Raw genomic sequence first — 21,731 nt, forward strand, 5'->3', positions numbered from 1 at the left:
GTTTGCTTTGTAGGGTTCAAGGCTGAGCAGTTCTGATTTGTGTGAAATTAAAGGGAAGTACTGGGTATCCTGGGTTTTGGGGGGGGTTTCTGACACATCTGAAAATTTTCTAAACTTAGCTTGATGGCATTCTGACTGTATCTGCTTGGTATACACAAACACATTCAAATGTAGTTAGCTAAGAAATCATCTTTTCCAGTGCTCAGAAGGATTGAATAAAACCTGTCCATTTTTCTTTTGCACCAATAAATAAACAAACCCAAGAATACAACAACATTTTTATAGAGAATTTTTCCTTCTTTACCAGCCTACATATTTTCTCCTCTGTGTATCAGCAGAGCTTAAACCAACAGAACTTTCCCACCTGCCCATTTCCATTTAAAGGGACTTACTCAAAGAAGCAGAGAAAGGGAATACATTATGTGTTATATATTAATATTATACATGAATGGGAGATATTGCATAGCTCTGTCTCAGTAATTGTGGTTGAGGAAGTTCTTGGTATCAAATGATACTAAATTAGTTAAAAAGAATATACTTTAGATTTACTCTTAATAGATGAAATACACACACAAATATAGTATTTAAAAGTAGCTCTATCTCAACCACTATATATCCTATTCTACTGCTATAAGCAGTAGAATCAGGAAGAATCAAGGACTGGTAGGTATATACTATATTCATACACAATCTGTTGTGAGCAATGTGAAATATTTTAAGGCCAGTCTTCAGGAATAGTTTTATAGCTTTACAGTATGTCTCATTTACCTTTGGTAAGAGACACCCCTATAAAGTCCAGCAGGTGCTTATGTGGTGTGACATACTGTTGGATAACTTTTAAGCACTTTTTAATATCTATGTGGTGCCTTATTCATAAACACCTTAGTAGACAGACAGACCACAGCAGCTCTGTAAGATGAAAATGGAAGCTTTTACCAATGCAACATTTTGGCATCCTCAGTGTACTTTTACTTAAAAGCTGTGTGCTTTAGGTGTTAAATTATGTAGGTGTCTGGACAAGGCCAATGTTATCTAATCTTTGTTATTTTTGTACTCTTGATCATCACTCATTTATTTCATTGCACATAGAGATGCATTTAGAGAATGGACTGAATGCTGAAGACTGGCTGTACTAGTGCAGCAGGCTTGCTGTTCAAAATTAGGTGCATGAAGGAAGGTACACGATTGCCATGATTGTGCATGCAAACATAATAAATGTATTCACTGTGGTCATTTCCAAGTCACAGCTCTGACCTTTTTGCTGCACATCAGTATCAAGCCATAATAGTTGGTATGGATTAATCAATCACCTCTTTCCTCAGAGAACAGTGCTGCTTCCAGTCACAAGCACACTTGGATGAAAAGTGTGCTTGTCTTCTCCATTGAAGACCAAACCGATAAAAGGACCAATTTCTTTTTTAAGAGGAAGTGTAAGAGGTAAAATAACTGTGTAAGCCAAGAGATCAGGGCCAAAAGTGAGGATCTTCCTGTACTTGATGGAGGCAGATTAGACAGCTCTCTCAGTGCCTTTAAGAGCAGATAGAGGTTTCTGAGGGGAGTATCTTAGCATGCAGGGTCAGACTCAGCCTCATAATGTGATGTGGTGGAGTCACTCATCAGCAACCTGTAGTAAGATGTAAACGCCCCAAAGGTAAGGCCAGGGAGCATCTGTTTCCAGGTGCTAAACTCATAATCTATGATACTTGAGAGAACTTGTTAGTCTGCTCATAGCTTGACATAGACTGACCCTCTTCACAAAATCAGAGTTGCTGAGACTGGGCAGAACCTCTGGAGATTTCTAATCCAACCACCTGTGCTTAGAGCAGTTTCAGCTAGCACAGGTGGCTCAGAACTGTGTCCAGTTTGAGTGTCTCCAAAGATGGAGACTCACAATCACTGTGGGAAACCTGTTACAGTGTTTAATCACCCATAGAATAAAAAAGGTTTCTTCTTATGTTTAAAGGGAATTTCCCATATTTCAGCTTGTGCCCACTGCATCTTGTCATTTTTCTGGACATTACTGAGAGAAATGTGGCTCCTTCTTCTTCACTTCCCCATCAAGTATAGATCCATATTGATAAGGTGCACGGGAACCTTCTCTTGTCTAGGCTGAACAGTCCCAGCTCTGCTTTGCTTGTGACAGATATTCCAGTCTCTTAATTCACAGACCATGTCTGTAGTGTCTCTCATACTGGGGAGCCCAGCACTTTACCCAGTATTTCAGATGTGTCTCACCAGTGTTAAGAAGAAGGATCACCTCCCTGGGCCTGCTGGTGGTGCTCTTTGTAACGCAGTCATGAATACTACTGGCTTTTCTTGCCACAAGGACAAATTGCTGGCTCATGTTCAACTTGTTACCCACCAGGACCCTCTGTAAAGTGGCTCTCCAGACAGTCAGGCCCCACTCTTTTCTGGTGCATGGGGTTATTCCTCCCCAGGTGCAGGATTTGACATTTTCCTGTACTGAACTTGTTGAGGTTCCTGTGGGCCATTTCTCCAGCCCAGGTCTCTCTGAATAATGACGCTTGTCCTGTGGTGTTTCAGCCACTCATCCCAGTTTTGTATCATCTGACAGCTAGCAGAGGCTGCACTCTACCCATCACCCAGTTCAGTAATTGAGATGCTACACAATATTATCCTAGCATTAATCCCTGGAGTAGACAACTATTAAGTCACCTCCAGCTGGACTTCATGTCACTGCTCCCAGCACTACGACCTCAGCAGTTCTGCCAGCTTTCAGTCCACCTCACTCTCCAGTTATTTAGCCCTTATTTCATCAGCTTGTCTGTGAGAATGAGAGACTGACGGAGAGATTAGTGAAGATAAAGATCCAGAAGCAGGTGAGCAAGAAGCTCCACTCATCCACCAAGCTAGTCACATCCTTGTAGAAGGTCAATAGGTGGTTCAGACATGACTCTCACTTTGTAAATCCATGCTGACTACTCCAAATTGCCTTCATGTCCTTGAGATGTTTGGATATTGTTTCCATGATTATTTGCTCCATCCCTTCCCATCATTGTGTAACTCCCTTGATTGTCTTTCTTGTAATGCTTGAAGACAGGATGTATCTCCAGTCTGCTTAAATGTTTTCTAAACTGATCCCCCTTTTGCAAGGGCAATTCTTTCTTGTACCAGATTTTCCCACTGGTCTCCACTGTAGACCAAGGTAAAGAAGGCACTGAATACTTTGATCTTTACCATGTCTTTGTACTATGTTGCCTGCCTTATTCAGTAATGTGCACACATTTTCCTGATTTCTCTTTTGCTGCTAATACACCCAATAGAAGCCCTTCTTCCTGCCCTTTGCAACCCTTCCTGGACTGAATTCCAAGAGAGATTTGGCTTTCCTAACCCCATCTGTGCAGGCTCATATAACTTTTCTCTTTTCTTCCCTGGTGATTTTCCCTTTCTTGCGCTTCTCGTAGACTTCCTTTTCATGCCCAAGTTACATCTGAAACTCCTTGTTTATCCACACAGACCTCATGCTGCTTTTGCTTGATTTCCTGCTAGATGGGATGAACTGTTTCTCAATTTGGAGGAGATGAACCTTGAATATCGACCCACTTTCCGGGGGCTCGTTGCTTTCCAGGACTGAATCCCATAGGAGTCTTCCAAACATATCACTGAATAAGCCGATTCTCCTTTCTTCTTCTTGGAATCCTGCTCCATCCTCTTCAGATTCTGAACTCCAGCATAACATTAGGGGCAGGGCTGCCCTTGACCTTTACATCCCTGAGTAATCTTTCCTTGTTTGTAACTATGAAGTCCAGCAGAGCTCCTCTCCTCATCAGCTCCTTGTTCTGGCAAAGAAACTGCAATCCTCTTAGACCTCCCAACCAGATCTGTCCCTGGAAGTCATGGCTAAAGGCTAATGCTTTCCCAGGACTGTGGAAGAATGTTAACCTAGTTCAAGACATGGCATGCTGTTCATGTGGTATTTGCTTTTCCTCTAGAGAAGAAGAGTTACTGAAGCTTTTTTTCCTTACACTTGTGTAGTATAAATAAATATTTTTGGATGCAGGAAGCTAACCTTTCTCTAACCCTTGAGAGTTGGTGTCCAAACTTGCTTAAGTTTGCTGGAGTAATCAGAAAGGCAAACAAGCTGATGGAGAAGCTTTATTCATTGACCTCTCTACATTCCTGCCTAGTGTTGCATTTTAACTAATTCTGTATTTTGGATCAGCAGATTTATACAGTTCACACTTCATTATCCAACAAACAGAGAATACTTTGCTTGTGAGCTGAAGTAGTGCAGGTCTTTATGCAAAATCTGGGTTATTCCTGGATAGATTTTAAAGCTTTAAAATGCAGTGTAAGTTAATCAGTGAAGATTTATGTTAACAACTTAAATAATCCTTTGCTGGTAAGTTGGCACGGAAAGAGGGGATGGCAGATTGTGGGTTTGCATCTTCTGTCTCGGATCTGGTCTGACTGACTTACTGAGGAGCAATGAGCGCTTGAGTGCTTCCACAGCATCACAGAATCACACAGAATCACTAGGTTGGAAGAAACCTTCAAGATCATTGAGTCCAACCCATGACCTAACCTCAACTAAACCATGGCACTGAGTGCCATGTCCAGTCTTCTTTTAAACACATCCAGGGATCATGATTCCACTGCCTCGGGCACACAATTCCAGTACTTTATCACTCTTTCCATAAAATTTTTTTTCCTAATATCCAAACTGTATTTCCCTTGGTGCAACTTAAGGCTGTGTTCCTCTCGTTCTATTAGCTGCTGCCTGGAGAAAGAGACCAACCCCCACCTGACTACAGCCACCTTTCTGTTGTAGAGAGTGGTAAGGTCGTCCCTGAGTCTCCTTTTCTCCAGGCTAAACACCCCCAGCTCCCTCAGCCGTTCCTCACTGTGGGGTTTGTGTTCCAAGTCCCTCACCAGCCTCGTTGCCTCCTCTGGATGTGCTCAAGCGTCTCCATGTCCTTCCCAAACTGAGGGGCCCAGAACTGGACACAGCACTCAAGGTGTGGCCTCACCAGTGCCGAGTACAGGGGGAGAATGACCTCCCTGCTCCTGCTGGCCACACTATTCCTGATCCAGGCCAGGATGCCATTGGCCTTCTTGGCCACCAGGACACACTGCTGTCTCATGTCCAGCTGGCTATGGACCAGTACCCCCAGGTCCTTTTCCACCTGGGCACTGTCCAGCCATGGCATCCCCAGCCTGTAACATTGTAGGGGGTTATTGTGGCCAAAATGCAGGACTCAGCACTTGGACTTATTAAACTGCATCTTATTGGATTCTGCCCATCCATCCAACCATTCCAGGTCCCTCTGCAGATCCCTCCTACCTTCCAACAGGTCACACATGCTCCCAGCTCTTCATGCTTTTGAAGGCACAGATCAGGACTAGATAAGTGATGGAAAGTCTTTTGGTTTTTTTTTTTTTGCAAACATAAGTAATTCCAAGACTGCTTTGGGATAGACATTGGATCACAGAGGACTCAAGCTGTCAAATCCTCCCAAAGCAAATATTGTCTAGTCCTGAAACTGACTGAGGTATGCACCCTCCAGGCTTCAAAGTGGCTGTTTGCCAAAGTCAGAAGCACACATTTTCCATCTCTCCACGGATATTTCATTGTGTTCTTCCTTTATATCAATTTATGGGAACTGTTACAAGCAAAATATGAAATATGAACAGTGAATGCATCTTTTGCAACTGCATAATGGAAAATAAGGCAAAACCAAACAACGTGAATTGCTTTCTCTTTTTGCCTTAATTTCTTAATTATTCTTTGTTTTACTTCTGGGGTTTGAAGTGTGTGTTGTAAGTGGAATACTCAAACTATTATCTCTTTTACTTTGTTCTCAACATGGACATTGTTGAAATTCTTTAAAAAGAAAGTCCAATATCTTGAAAACAACCTGCAAAATAAATTTTGGTTCTTAGGTAAGAAACTGCACCAGAAAAAAGAATGACTGGACCATTGTCAGAGCAGTGCTATTTGACGTCGAGTGTGGTTAAATGACGTCAAGTGCTTAAATGCCAGAGGTGATGTCTTTTAGAGAAAAACAGATGATACTCACATATCTTAGCGGTGGAGTGAGAATGGAAAATGTAACCCTGAGGAGAGCCATTCAGGAAATAAAGCCAACACAGGGGGTGTGAGCCTTTTACCCAAGTGACTGCACTGCTTCAGCTCCACAGAGCTGTAAACATCCACATGGGGACATGGACATAGTGCCTTCCACTTCCTCCAAACCAATCACTTTTTTGGCTGTTTTTCTCTTTACAGGAACCCAGACCTCTGTATAACAAAAGATGCCAGTTTTATTCAAGTGGAATAGGATTCCTATATGATGCCTACCAGACTGAGGTAAACAAACTCACCTCATCATGTGTTCGTTTCTGCTGTGCTGGGGAGGAGCGAGGGAGATGTTTGAGAGCATGCTCGTGCATGTAGATCATGGGTAGATAGAAATGCCACTGTTTTTCTCCCACAAGTGACTCTCTGCTTGTCCAAGCTTCTGATGATTTAAAATCACTACAGTCAGTGTGGTTTTGAGTCATCATCAGTGTTTGTATCTAGTACTTTACTCTGGGGTTGGAATGATTCCTAGTCCATCCATGCTGTAGAATAACTGTCTGGAATATGTTTGTCACATTAGCATCTTCCTCTAAGAAGGCTTTTGTAGACTCCAAGTGGATTAGGAAATATCGAAATTAATCCATATTTATCATCCAGAAGACTTCAAATCTCTGTATTTATCCAACACAGGTCAAGAACATCAGTAGTTTGAATGCAGCATTTCTTATTATCTCAGTGACAGGAACACGGTCAGGAAAGTGCCCATATCCAAATGGCTTGATTCCTGAAAAGTCCAGAGTTAGTTTCTTTTCCTATTTTATTATTGTGGTAAATTGGTGGGAGTGAATAGAAAAGTGAAATGGAGAACAGCTAAACAGTGGTATAACCTTTGGTTTTTCATCACCATTCCTGCCATGGCTAGGAAAAGGTGTATGGGGAATGGTACCACTAATATTTCTAGAAAGCTTAGCAAAGTGTACTAGCAGGTTAAGCAGCTCCTTATAAGTCATGCTGCTAGGGCATCCTGCTGTTGATTCCAGAAAATGTATGGCAAAAATATTTCACTGATCTCATGTAAAAGACTGACCCAGACAAACTTCTTAAGTGTGACAACACCCTTTCCTGTAAGATTTACTCCTTCCTCTTCTAAAGTGTGCATGCACACTCAGACTCAGACATGGCCTGAGAAATGCTTCTGATTCCTGTAATGAGAATGTGGTTGGCGTCCCACTGACCACAATTCCTTGCAGGTGACCCCAGCCTCAGGCCTCTGGCCAGATGGTTTTCCACAGCTCTGCTGGTTCTGGGAATGTCTAAACTTGGGCCACCCAGAGCTGCTTCCTCTATTCTGGAAAAAAATCAAACCCCATATCTTTTAGAAGTGTAGGTCATTTCTAATAACATTCTTGTCTGGTTGTTCACTGATTTAGAGTCAATGTATACTAATTCAGAGTTAGGAATTCATAGCATTTATACTTGGCTTTTGCTTTTCCAAAGGTTGCCAGGTAGTGAGCAGGGGGCATGCTCTGCATGCCAGGGAAACACTTAACCAGGAAAGCAGATTGTTTACTGACTGCAAGTTTCCTTTTGATTTACATCTCTCACCTGTAAGTGATTTCTAGCTCATTTGGTCTGCCTGTTTCAGTTCTCCTTGCTCAAAGCAGAAAGAATTTGATTTACTGGCAATTACCACGACAGGAGAACATATCTTCAATTGATGCTGAGGAGAAAAAATAAATCACAAATGTCCAGGACATGAAAAAGCTGTGTGTCTGGTCACTGAAATGAAATAATAGGTCTTGACATGCAGAACACCCACAAACGGCCTGTTTCCACCACCCTTGCTCACACCACACACTAATTTGTTTATTTTGGTTTATTCACTGTTCTCCTAAAAAGGAGTGTCTTGTTCTATGCATGTTTTAAAAATGCAGTGATAAAAATAGATAACTACAGTTACTTCCTTGGCCAACTTCCTTGGCCTTCCTATGTGTCTCGTAGTGTAGAAGCAGCCAAAATCATGTTTAAGGTCATGCTGATCTCCCTGTTTTGTACTTCTAGCCTTCTCCATTCAAACAGGCAGACTGGCTTTATTAATGCTTGGAGAGAGAAAAACTACTTTTATTTCCTATCAGAATTGGTCCCCAAACCATGCATGAGAACAAACCACTTTTTAGCAACCCATTCCATCTTATAAAGCCCTCCTATCCCAATCATGCATGTGTAATGGAAAATGGTGTTTTAACTCTGCAGATCCTGGGCCATTGTCACTGCATAGAGGGGGTCAAAACCAAAGTCTGAAGATCCACTGAATGCAAAAGTGTAGGACATCCCAAAAAATGGCTGAGGTAGCACACTGTGCTCCAGGATTAGTTTTCATTCTGCTTTGAGAAGCAGCCATGTGGGATGGTTCAGTCACTGCCTTGATTAAGCTGATGTGGTCAGTGACAGTAGGTGCTCCTCTTCTGCAGTCAGCTGCAGCTCAGGCTGACAGCTGCAGCTGATTGTGACTTCAGGCCAGCAAAGCCCTTAGCCCTTACTCCAGTAAGTTCAGACACAATAGAGTAATGGTGATGAAACAAGGTCCTGTCTCGGGGTGAGGTGTCCTTGTGACAAGTGGGATGTGCCTATATCAAACTGTGAGCTCCATTTCCAGACGGCAGCCTAGACTGAGACTGTCCTTTTATTACCTACCATTTTGGGATAGAAGAGCTGATTTGTATGAGACACTATCTACAGGTGCAGCCTTGTCCTGAGCAGCAAAGCAATCCCAAGGAATCATTTTAATCTCCTTCTAACATTCGTTTTGTCACCCGTCTTCCACTGCTTGATCAAATCCTGCTAAGGCCAAGTGTAGCAAGTTGGAGACCAGTTATGAGATGAACTTGCTCTGTTGCTGAGTGTGTGTGTGTTCAAGGTTTTCCTTTTTGCTGGGAACAAGCACATGAGGAGTACAGACTTATCAACAGTGACAATTTTCATACTAAAAGAATACACAGATCCAGGACTTAGGAAGTGAGAAACATCTAGTTTAACATCTCTTGTGGACACTATTCCATAGAGTAAAACATTCGTGGCTAAGCCAGAGCTTAGCCTGAGTCTGATAAACTTGTCAAAAGCAGACATGTATTCCTAAGCATGTTCCTTCTACTTTTTCATTATGAGTAGTTTTCTATTCAATAATATATTTTAATTGCATTTTGTGAACAATATAGTTCTTAGTGGTTACAGAGATTTTTTTCCTATCAAATAAAAGCTATAGAAAGAATGTATTTTCTGACTGCTAGCTTTTAAAACCTGACAGCTCTCCAGGATTTCAAAGTCCAGAAGCTAAAACTCTCAGGGAAAAATAACCCCCAAAACCTTACATATTAAGTATTTCAATTGGTCTGTAGTGCCAAATAGAAGTGATTAATGCTTACTGTACTTAAGGAGTCATTAAAATGATTTTGTGTCTGGATGGAGAGTGGCTTATGTGTGCCTGCCTTTATTGTTCTAACATCTGTCCATCCCTGCAATTCCTCCTCACATAAATAAACCTTTTCAGTTTTGAATTTGAGAGCCTGCAATAAATGGTACTTATTTACTGGAGTGCTTGAATCTTTTCTGAATTATTCTGTTTGTGGGTTTGAAGATTATTCTTGCTGTTATTCATAATTACTTCCTTCTTCAGAAGGGTTTCACTGAAAGGGGAGAGCTCCCATTTATTGGAAGCTGTTCAGATAAATTGGCTCCCTTGCCATTTCCCCACTATAATTGACTGGTTCTCTTATCCACTTCAGTGTTTGCTGTAGTGTATCTCTCCAGACCCACAGTCAGCTTGTCACAGCTGTAGAGCTCTGAGGCTCCTGGCTGCCCACTCTGGGTCTCAGCAGAATAGCACCAGGAGCAAAGTGCTTGAAAACTCTGGCAGCCCTGGCTGCAGTCTGGTCCTGGGAGCTCTGGGCTCCATAGTGCAAATGTCCTCAGACTCAGGACTCCTGTGAGCTCAGGGGTGGCCTTCTGGCTTCCAGTCATGAATTTGGAATCTCAGGATCTTTCTGCACAACAGGGAATACAACCTGACAATGTTGTAGTAGCTGGGGTTTTTTTGCGGTCAGTACAGTAGGATGATTCACACAACAGTGAAACATTGAGCATTAAAGTAAATTTCTGCTTTTTTGGCAGGTTACATGTCATACCTTAAACAGCAGGTGCCAGCTGAAAGTGAAGAGTAACACATGCTATTGCTGTGATCTGTACAACTGTGAGAAGTAAGTACCTGTGTGTATTCTGTGGCCTCTGAGAAGTTCTTGGCTGGTTGTCCTTGTAACTGGTAGGGCCTGAAGAAGTAACACAGGGAGCTTGTATGCTGAGAAATCCAGTTTCTCTGCAACTGAAATCCTGATGGCAGCACAAAGTATGTCAGGAGTTGTTCATTTGTGTTGGTATTATTTAAGTTTCTTTTCCTTTGAATATGTCCATAAGCATTTTGCCATGTCTTCAAAACTGATCACTCAGTTACATCCCTGCTCAGATATACTGTTGGTCTGGCAATGCATTTTTCCCATCTTCTGCTTGGCTCACCCTTTGCACATCTTATTGTCATAGAATCACAGAATGGTTTGGGTTGGAAGGGACCTTCAAGACCATCTGGTTCCAGCTCCCCTGCCATGGGCTGGGACACCTTCCACTGGACCAGGCTGTTCAGAGCCTCATCCAATCTGGTCTTGAATGCTTCCACTAATGGGACATCCACAGCTTCTCTGGAACATCTGTTCCAGTGTCTCACCACCCTCACAGTGAGGAATTTCTTCCTAATACCTAAATCTTCCCTGTGTTTTTTTAAACCATTCTTTCTTGTCTTATCTCTACCTGCCCTTGTATATTATCCTACCATGCACTCTCATGCAATCTCTGCAACCCTCTACAGTTCAGCCACAGTTACTTTTCCTTCTTTCCCCCTGCGTATTTCTCATCTTTCTTCCTTCCTACACCTATTTTATTTTGGTTTTGCCTCCTCTTTACATACTAGCAGCCCTGAATAACCTCAGTCCTCTGTAGGACTTGTCTAGTGTGATGCCAGACATAAACATTTTAGGCGTAGGGAAACAAGTTGGGAACAATCAAGCTTCTACACAAAGCTTCTGCATGAAAAGGTAGCTTTTATCCAAATGATATCTCAACTAGAGAAGTAAAAGAACATTTGGGACTAGAGGGAAGTGATTTATGCAGATGGGAGACACAAAGTGAATGAAGGTCTATGAAATTAATTAAAATCCTATGTAGAGACTTTTGCTTATGTAAAAAATGTTAAATATGGACATGATGGAGGTGTACAAAACAAGTGGGAAAGGTAGAGAATGCTCAGCTTTGGTACCTTTTCTATAACAGACAGATGATGGAACATCATATTTGCAATGCAGTATGTGAGAATGTTTCCTTCCATGGTACACAGCTAATGTCTGCATGTTAACACTGAACCAAACAGCCCAACTCAACACAGAAAAGAACAGGACTGTTAAAGGGGTAAAAGTACTGGGAGTTGTCAAAAAAAGTGACTGAAACTGTTGCTTAAAGAAACCACAAGGAGAGATCAGGCATATTTCCCTTTCAGATGGAGATCCTCAGTGCCATTTTTCTAAGACATTGAGTTTGTTTGAAACACTTAGGACTGCTCATTGCTGTGACATTATCCAATGATATGTTAAATGTGTGTATTCTCCTATTGTCAACATTCTACAGTGGACAGCAAGATCTTATGGCACTGGCATGGACAAATCCAGAGTAAATAAGCAGTCATGCTGCTCTGGAGACTTGGCAATTCCAGTTCACAGGATGGCTAGAGAGAAGTAGGAAGAGGCACAGGCCCACAAAATGATTTGTTGTCAGCCTAGAATAGACTGATATGAAGGCAGGATTGTAAATCAAATTTCCTCAGCCTCATGGCAGATGAAGCTGTAGTTTATTTGGTTAAGATGGCTCATGGCAGGGCCCAGGTGAACTCAACAGTAGTGGTTCTTCAGTGCCAGAACCATGACCTGAAGCTTGATTGGATATTTCCAGAAGTTACTGTGCCTGGCTTGGTGCTTCCCAGAAATGTTGTGGACTGCTCTGCAGAGCTTTCCCTAACCACACATGCACTGGGGATGGGGGAACAGAGGAGTGAACACAAACTGCCCACTTCTGGTTTCCACCATAATCTGATGGCAATTTGGCAATTTCCTAACAGTGGAAAAACAGGCTTGGCATTTAAGAAAATCTTTCCTACTCAAATAGCTGCCCTAGAAGATCATTAGTGGGCTCAAATTAAGGTAGGTACTGGATAGAACTGCAGGAACCTGTGGTTTCAAATTCTGCAGTAGGATATTTCTGGCTTTTGGCAAGAAAATGAGGTGTAACTTCACCACATGCCTGATTTACAATAACCAATGTGGTGTAGAAATATGAACAAAGATTTCTGGATAGTACAAACCCAAGTGTAAAGACATCTTTATACTGTACTGTGTTGGAACCACAGACACCATAAACAAATGTAGCTAGCTGGCAATATCTCCCTTCCTGTAGCTGAATTAATGCTTAAGAAACTTGCCTTCCCCAGTTTTTGAGATGCCAGCAGATTTCTAGGTGAGATGGGTAAAAAAGCAAAGCTAAGCAAGCTTTATCTGGTAGCTAAATGGAAAGGGCAGCCTCCATAGACCAAGATTATGTCTCTGTTTAGAGACACTGAACAAAAAATAAAGAAGGGTCCATGCTGGTAACCACCATCAATCAGCCAAACTAGGGTTGGATTGCATTTGATGCTGGCCTTAGCAGAGCCAGTTTTTCAGCAGGGCTTTCTCCAGTTCTTCTGAGCAGTTTTTGGTGGGAGCATGGGTGTAGTACTTTGCCAAAGAGGAAAGCAAGAAGGAAGGATCCTGTATTGTGTGCAAAACCATTCCCGCTGCAGTGACATTGTCTCTGCATTCTCTTTCAGTTCAGACCAGTCCTCCAGCTACTATGAGTTTCTTGGTGTGAGCAGCTGTCAGGATGTGCTCCACCTGTACAGACTCTTGTGGTCCTCCACAGTCCTCAACATCATCGGCTTGTTCCTGGGGATTATCACCGCTGCCATTCTTGGGGCTTTTAAAGACATGGTAAGGCTCACAGTCTTTTGCCTTATGTGAGGACTTTCTGTGTGTTGGCATTATCAAATTAAGACCAAGGAAGTATAAATGTACAAAGGAGATGCTTTAAATGTGTTTCCTGGGTGTTGTGGGAGTCTGGAATGTGAGCCACCACAGAAGGTACCAAGAGCGTAACCCAGGTTCTTGTTAATAGCTCCCTTGGAGCAGATTAGAACGAAACAACACTAAATGTCACTGCTTTTAAATAAACAATGTAGAATTTATTATAAAACAATTTGGTTGCAAAGGAAAACAGCTATGGAGCCGTTTTGGTGGTTATTATCTACAGTAATAAAAGATTAAAGAATTGCAATATGAAAGTGCAACAACATCACCCAAGGATGCACACAGGGAGAAAGAAAGAGACGACAGGAGTGTGAGGATCTCATCACCCACAAGAGACAAGGCTTGGTTGCTGTGCAGTCTTGGTCAAGGTGGTGGTCGCTGACCACATCTGTCTGGTGATGGAGGAAATCCTGAAGACGTGGTGGAGAGAAATCCCCAGAACACAGCATCTAGTGGGTCTATATTCACTCTGGTTCAGGTGGGAATGCTCAGGTATCTCCCACTAAGCGGGGAGCTTGACATAATAATGTGAATTATGGGATGCCTTGACACCTTCTAAGACAGCAGAGCTGCCTATCTTAGCAGCAGTTGAGTCAGTTATGTCCCATCAGTAGAGATAAAGATGCTACAGGCAAATGTCCTGAATTCCCCGGTACTTCCCTGGGGGGGAGGAGGGGGACCCCCACAACCCAGTGGTTTGTGCTAGAGACCACAAGTTAGCATGACAATGGGAACAATCCATCTCCACAGGATCCAGCTCCTATCTCACTCACAGCCTGTGCCTTATCAGATCAGAGGTTTAGCCATTACACACCCAAAAGTTCACCTCCTCCAGCTCAGCTGAGCGCCTTGGGGTTTCAACAAATGGAGGAATGTTTTGAGTCGTTGTCCCTTAACAATTCAGCCTCTCTCATGGATTTATACCTTTAGGCAAAGCTGTTGCCAGCTGTTCACAGCTAAGTGGGTCAAGCCCTGTCAAATACATGAATGGAAGAAAAATACCACAACAGTGTGAACAAATGCTGGCAATTCACTTAGTGGCATATGTTTTTTCCCTTCTAATTCATCACTGAATGTGTGGGCCAGCATGGAGTCTGAGGATGCTAATTTGTGGCTAACATGTAAAAGTCAAATCCTACTTGTGACTGCTCAGCCTTGTGTAGTTCTTTTCCCTAAGAATGGGGATGAATTCTGAAGTACCAGTTAAATTTTTATTTAAACAGTTGTGTGCTCAGGATGCTTCAACATCCTCTTTTGCTTCACTAAGGAATGCTGTCTTCTAACTACTCCCTGTGCACACCACGATGCTGTGCTTGTGTGCACCACAGCTCTCCTTTATGCAGGGGACTCCTGCAAGGAATTGATAACTGATTGCAGCCAGCCACTGAAGACTTGCAGCTGCCCAAAGGGAGTGGAAAGCAGTTTTCCCATCTTAATTCATCCCCTCCCTGTGAGAGGAGCAGAAGGGGAACAGAAACAACCACAGTGGGAAATGAGGGAAAGGAAGAGCAGCTTGCATTTGGAGTGAAGGCAGCTATCACCTACAGTAAGTTTTTGGGAGAGCACTGAAGCTTAGTGCCCCCAAATGTTTTCTCCTGCCTAGCAGATGGGTGTGAGTGCAGCTGTGGGAAGCATGCAGAGAGCCAGCCTGAGTCCACCTAACCTGCCTTGCTCAAACCTAAGCTTACATGAGATTTGGGCTGATGCTCTGATACAGCTCTGTGCTTTGCAGGGCCATCACTGCACTGCTGGTGAGGAACATCAAGCCAAGGGGATGTTCCTGGGGGAGCTGCAGTCTCCATGATCTGGCACATTCCCTTGCTGGGAGGCAGAGCCTGCATCATGGTCTGGGTCCTCTGACGGGGTGACATAAAACCAGGGAGGGAAATCACAGCAGCAGTGGGTGTGCAGTTTGACCCCTGGCTTAGCTGGAGTGAGCCTGTCAGGGCTCCAGCTAAAAACCTCATCTGAATAAGCTGTTCAATGTCTCCACTGCGTGTGAGCAGGAAAAGGATGTCATAGTTCAAGGGAAAGATGAATTTGTGTCAGTCACCTCAGCCATGCTTGTGAAAGTATTACTAAAGCAGCAATCCAAGATGCAAGGACTGCTCCTTGCTCCTGCCTGTGCTTTCTCAGGGTTCTTTTGAGTTAGTACCAGAAATAATTTGCTAATCTGCTGCTCCCTTACAAAAGGAGTAACTCTTGGGGGAAGACAGGGGCCAAGAAAACATCAAGTAGAAGAGGAAAAGAAAGGGGCATGGGGCTGAAATAAAAAGAGCAAAAAAAAAAAAACCTTTTAAAGTAAGTGAGAGAACTATTTACTTTGCTTTAAGATGCCACCTTCTCACATAAATGCTCACTGGCATTTTGCAGGGAGAACTGCAAAGCCCCCTGAAATGCCTCACAGCATTGCTTTGGGATTGACCTCCAGAAAACACAAGGCCAGGCTGACTAGTCAAACAAAAAACATCATGTTTATCTCTGGGGAATCCTGGCAGCCAAACCATGTTACAAAGGGGAGAGTTTGCAAAACAGTGCCCTTTCCTTTAAAGCCATCATATTTCCCGGACAGAAAAAAAAGTGTTGTTTTGATTATTTTGGCTTTTCTTTCTTGTGACAAATTCCCTGCAGACCCTGGCACGCTCCCCTGATCTCCTTTTAAGATCAATAGCATGCTTGGATACAGGACATGGAGACAGTTACCTTAAAGTCACCTCTAACAGAAAAGCAGATCAAGATGCTACATCGATAGATGTACTCAAGGTACCCAAAATGATAACACACTATGATTATTTCTTACAGAAGTTGCAGGTAAAGAGTTACATGGAAAATTTCACTTGCTGATGAGGAGTTAATCTAGAAACTCCTTTCCCTGTCCCGTGTTCATTTGATGGCTTCTGGATGTTTTTCTGACACACCTTGCCAAGGAATCTGCCTGCCCTGAGTTTAGGGCTGCATTAATCTGAACTAGTGATAGTCCTGAGGGGAGGATGGGGGGTGGGAAGGGGATGCCTTTTAAAAGTTGTTTTAATTAGTCCCCTTCTTGCAGTCCTTAAAGGAATCTGAACAGATTAAATAGCATTGCTTTTTCCCCTCTCCTCTTCCTTCCCCCTGCTCTAAAAAGGAAAGCAAAATGAACCCCTAATTACTCAGCTACTTGCCATGGGTTCATGTCTTAGCACTCATGCAACTACTCATGCAGTCTGATGTGAAAGAAGCTGGAGGTCAGACATAAATGCTCTGGCAGGTCTGTGTGAGGCCAGTGAGCTGAGTGAGCTGGCACTGGTAGCACTCCTGGCTAGTTCATAGCTCCTTATCTTTTTGACTTGGGTGTTGGTGCAGTTTAGAATGTCTCAACCCAGCCGTGTATTTTAGGTAATTTAACACAGAGTCATTACTGGAATACTTGATAAAAGCATCCAACCAACCTCAGTAACCATAAATTGTTGCTGGCCCTGGGCTGAGACCAGATAGCATGATAATAAGGTGCTTTGAATTAGTAGGTGTGGCATGGATGACTCCCCAAATTTATCTTCTAGGACTGTTGAGATGTTCATCCTTAGCAATTACAGAGCATTGGTCTGTGGGTGGATGGAATGTGAGAGGACTGAGAGAGGTCCTTAAGAAGCCAAAGGGGGTCACACAGCAGCACCCAAAGAGACCCACACCAGAAAGGTGGTGACAGATGCAGAACAGGCATCTGTATTTCACACCTGTGGATAAAGTTTCTTGACTCATTTATGTCAGAGGGATCTGATTTTATCCCTCCTCTGAGGGAGGAAGGGCACACTCTGGGGCTGTGCACTGGCCCCAACCCTTTGGGTCTGAAGCAAGCAGGTTACCTGCTCCTCCCTACTCCTGAGGCACTGTCTCTTCCCCAGCACATCCACCCAGCAGGGCAGGTAGAAAGGTGGGTACCTTGAAGATGAGAGTGTTTTGAGGAGGGTGCCTTGAAGATGAGGGACTTTTGCCTTCTCCTGTGAAATGATCTCTCTGCCTTTGATCCCAGCCTTTCTCCATGCCAGCTCCTGAAATGCCAGATTTCCCCAGGAAACTAACCCTGGATTAATCAGTAACCTTCTGTGGTACATCAGGGACCTAGATGATGTTTTCCATGTACAAACACAATTAATATACTTCTTTCTCAATCACAGAGAGATCTCACACTGTCTCCAGAGGGTGCAGTGGTTTATATCTCCCACTGATAAATTTGAAAGGATGTAAAAAAAAAAAATCCTGGCTGCTGCTTTCAGCATTTGTCTGGCAACTACCATATTTTATTATTTCAGTGAAAAGAAAATTCCATGTTCTCATGTGGAGGAATCTGCTAACAAAAACAAAGGAAATAAAAGAAACCACTGGATTTATCTCATGAAAATATTTCACAAAGCTCTGTTGCTCTGCTGTCCTTCACAAATTGTTATATAGCACAGGGTTTTAGGGTTTAACACAAACCCTCTTTCACATCCAGCTTTTGATCTTTCTTCCTGACCAAGATTTTTTAGCTGGTTTAGCTGGTTTTGCATTGTAATCAAAAGACATGCCAATAAAGCCATGAGAGAAGGATATTCTGCAGTAGGAGTGAGGTAAGCACATTGAAAGTGATGCTGGAGAGCCAGCAGCAAACTCCCAAGTGAGAGTGAGCTGTGAAAGAGGAGCAACTGATCTGGAAAGGAAGATCTAGGTAAATCTCTGTAGGAAAGCAGAGAAAAAAGACTTGAGGGCATCAGGTAGTTGCTATTGGAAGGAGTCAGCAGCAAATGGTGAAGAACTTGGTGTTTGGTGCTGGATGAATAAGAAGGGGCAGCCAAAGCTGTATGCTGTGCACTTCACGGTGTCTCAGATCTGGAGCCCTGCCAGTGCTTCTGTAACTGTTGCTAGGGAAGCACCAGCAGCCTTTTTCCAAGGGAAGAAGATTAAAATAGCTGTGTATTTTTACTTAGAAAATTCATTCCGGATACACCCTCCTCTCATTCTGTCTGCTGGTTTTGTACTGCTGGTATTGTGTTGGAAAATAGAAAGCTGTTAAATTGTCTTGTTGCTTGTGTTAGGAGCAGCTCCTGCTCCAGCCCCCTCTGCACTGTACTGATATATTGTTGTCTTGTGTGCTCAACAGGTACCTCTGTCCCAAATTGCCTTCAGTGCTGCACCTCCTCCTCAGATCCTGTACAATCCTGCCCAGCAGATCCTGACCTATGCTGGGTTCTGTCCTTCTGCAGCAACAATTTCTACCTATCCCTCCTACCCACTGCCTCTTCAGGTACAGCACAGACACACACCCCTCTCACACCATCACAAAAGCATTACCTGCTGCTCAGTACAAACTCTGCAGAGGCAAGTCTTAGCAGGATCCCAGCTCCCAGATTTGTCTGTGGGATGACTTAGTCTGTGCCTAGTTTTCTGGTCTGTTCTCAGACCTCAGGATTTCTCTGGTTGTCCTTTGGACTCTCACCTGCTGGTGAGGTAAGAGTTGCCAAGAGTAGAGAGAGAATGGGGTAGAAACACGTGAAATTAACTGAAAATATTCATGTAAGTAGTCATGAGGATCCATTGTGACTGTTCAGTCCTCTGTCCACTGAGAACTAGAAATACATTGCATTTACCCCAAATTCTTATCTGCACTCCAAAATAAACACCATTATTTCCCTAGATTTCTACTTTTTCAAATAAGTCTGTTCATTTATCTTCCTTCATTTTCACAATATTGAGAGGTAGACACCAGGAGCTGTTCCCAAGTCAGGAGAGGTTAGTAAGAAACACTGGGATCCACTGGGATGGTTAGTAAGAAACAAGAGGAAAACTTAACTCTGTTCCTGGGGAAAAAAGTAAAAGCAAGCCACCTCCTTGTATGTATGAACTCATTATGTTGCAGTTTGGAGAGAAGTAATTTCTGCATCAGTATATGAATTTTAAGAAATCAAAATAAACTTATTCAGAGGTACAAATCATGAATGATGGAAGCAGAAGTGATTAGGAACAGCCAGAAGCTTAATTGTCATCTGCTTCCATTGCTTGAGAGCTGTGGGCTGAATCCATGGGGCTAGAGGTCTTCATGTTCCATCTAAGTGCTCCCATGGCATCCCAAAAGGGCTGCACACTTAGGTGTGGGGAACTAAATTAAGTTTTAGCTTAGAGTAGAAGACCCTGACTGAGCTGGTCTACCCTTTAGAGTCACTAGTGGATTATCTCAGGTTAAAGATATATGACATTTCATTCCTGACCCTTTGCTGAATCCAGTGTCTCACTGAATAAATGCTGGCCAGAGAGGCAAAGTCTATAAAATAAATCAGCCATATGGCAAAAAGAAATGGTGATAGCAGGAGTGCATTTTGAAAGGATGTAACCAGCATTTCTTTTGTTTACTGTGACATGTGCCAACAAAATAATACATCCCTTACTGGTACAGTTCAGTCCCAACTAGTCTTGGTAACAGGCCAGCCAGCTGGGCAGGTAATGGTCCTGATTAGCTGGGCAGGGACTGCTGGTGATGATAGCACTTATGGGTTGTGCCAGCTATTCCTGCTAGAGAGAACTCACTGCAGAAACAATTCCAGGCAAATGAAAGCAGTGGTTGCAGTTTGAGAGGGGAGGGAAGCAACAACTCTGAAATAAATAAAGCCCCAAGCCAACCCAAAACCACCACACCTAAGTTTGGAGGTGATGTATCTAGCAGGTCTGTCAGTGTACCTGCACTGCCTCAGAGAGTTAAAGGGCATAAACAAGCCTTCCTGTTGGGATGTCCCCATTCTCACTCACTAAGGCACTGTGTGATACAATGCAGGACAACATTCTCCTTGCCAGGAGGGTTTGATCCAGGGCAGCAGCCCCTGCTCACATGGAGCCCCATGGAGGAAGCAAACATCTTGGCATGGGGTCTGCCAGCCCTGGACAGCTCTGAGATGCCATTGTCCAAGGGCAGCCCTGGTCCTGGCCTTCTAGATTGTGGCTATTAATTTTTTTTAGCAGCAGGGAACATCACTTCCCCAGATTTTTCATTTCGCTTGAAAAAGATCCATGATTACTTTATCTTGTTTTTAAATTCTAGGCACTTTAAGTTCACTTTAAAGTCTGAACTTGAGGGGAGCTGAGTCCAAGTCTTCAGATGAAGCCCACAGACTGGCACGTGCTATCATATGAGAGGAGTAAAATCCTCACCCTCTTGAAATCAGTGACAAAACTTGGTTTAAAGCACTAGTAGGATTTTATCCAGAATATTATTCCCTACATGCATTCTTTTGTTTTAATGAACCCTGCTTGTTCCTGAAGATAGGCTACTTCCTAAGCTCTGTTTGTTTAATGTGCCTTTTTCAGGCAAAGCCCCATCACAGCTGACTGCCTAAGAGGGAGACACATGCCCACCTGTAAAATTTTCTTTTAAGAGGAATCTGCATTTGGCAAATAATTATGCAAGTATTATAACTGAGATTAATTACATCTGAGGTAATTTAAATTTCACAGTGAGGCCTGGAAAGGAGCAGGTACACGTAACCTAATCAGTCAGTCAGGTGCTGTGCCTCACCCAGGAAGCCAAGCATCTTTTCCTGCAGAAATTCCTGTTCTGCTGTATTGCCTAGCTGTCTGCACAATGTCTATTAAAAATGACCTGGGTTACAGATGGAATCCTTTGTTTCACTAGACACCATCATTGCTACATTTAAGCAGGTGCTTTAGAACTAAAATTAATGTTGTGCTGCAATGCATGAGAAATTTAATTGCGGGGCTTATTATGTAACACGTGGCGAACAACACAAAGCTGCAATGGGGTTGTAATCCTTTACTGAAGAAGTTCTTTTTCCTTGTCTGATACAGCCTGCCAGCAATTTTCCAGGAACATCATCTACTGACATTTCTTTATCAGAAGAAACTCAGCCTCCATCTCAATCCAGCTCCAGCTATGGTCTTCCCCCAAATGCTCCAGCCCTCTATACACCGACTTACTGCTTGCCTGGGGAAAAGCCTCCACCATATGCACCATAGAACAAAGAATTTATTTTAGTAGCTGGTAGGCTTTTCTTTTGTTTTAAAGAAACCTCTGGAAACTGTGCTGTGCAGGCACTAGACTTCCCAAAGGAGCCCAGCACAGAGTTACTGCCACTCTGCTTTTAGCCTGTGAGCAGGGCAAAGCCCTGGAGCAGTGAGGGCAGGCATGTCACCTGCCTGTGTGCCTGCAGTCAGATGTAGTAGAACTTTCTGGCTACTGTAAGCATGAGATGTTTCCCTCCCACTCCACTGCAGAATAGATTTTCTTCAAGAGGAAAAATGAAGAAAACACTCCAGATATGTGTTCTGCTTTCATGAACCAATATTGAGGGGTTTTAGCCTGTGTTGTCTGAGTGCGTAGCCGGGAGCTCCCAGAGTCAATAATTTTGGGTAGCAAGAGTTTGTTTGCTTGTAGTGTTTAATAACTCTTCTGGTGAAAGTGTTGTACCAATAAAGTGTGGCAATTATTTTACAATAAAGTTCACTGTGTATGTTTA

At 43.1% G+C, this 21,731-nt stretch overlaps 1 protein-coding gene across 3 annotated transcripts in view; it reads left to right on the forward strand.

Moving 5' to 3' along the window:
• TMEM255B (transmembrane protein 255B) overlaps positions 1-21,731 on the forward strand; it is a 67,410-nt gene extending 45,679 nt beyond the window's left edge. For 2 of the 3 annotated variants that reach the window (XM_054654884.2, XM_077173353.1), the window contains 5 exons: positions 6,251-6,331; positions 10,211-10,296; positions 12,999-13,158; positions 18,371-18,514; positions 21,064-21,731. In XM_054654884.2, coding sequence (XP_054510859.2) covers positions 6,251-6,331; positions 10,211-10,296; positions 12,999-13,158; positions 18,371-18,514; positions 21,064-21,231 — 639 coding nt within the window. In that variant the 3' untranslated portion in view covers positions 21,232-21,731. The other variant, XM_077173354.1, reaches the window with a different exon arrangement.

This window comes from Agelaius phoeniceus, chromosome 2 (genome assembly GCF_051311805.1).
Source record: "Agelaius phoeniceus isolate bAgePho1 chromosome 2, bAgePho1.hap1, whole genome shotgun sequence".
Taxonomy (NCBI): Eukaryota; Metazoa; Chordata; class Aves; order Passeriformes; family Icteridae; genus Agelaius; species Agelaius phoeniceus.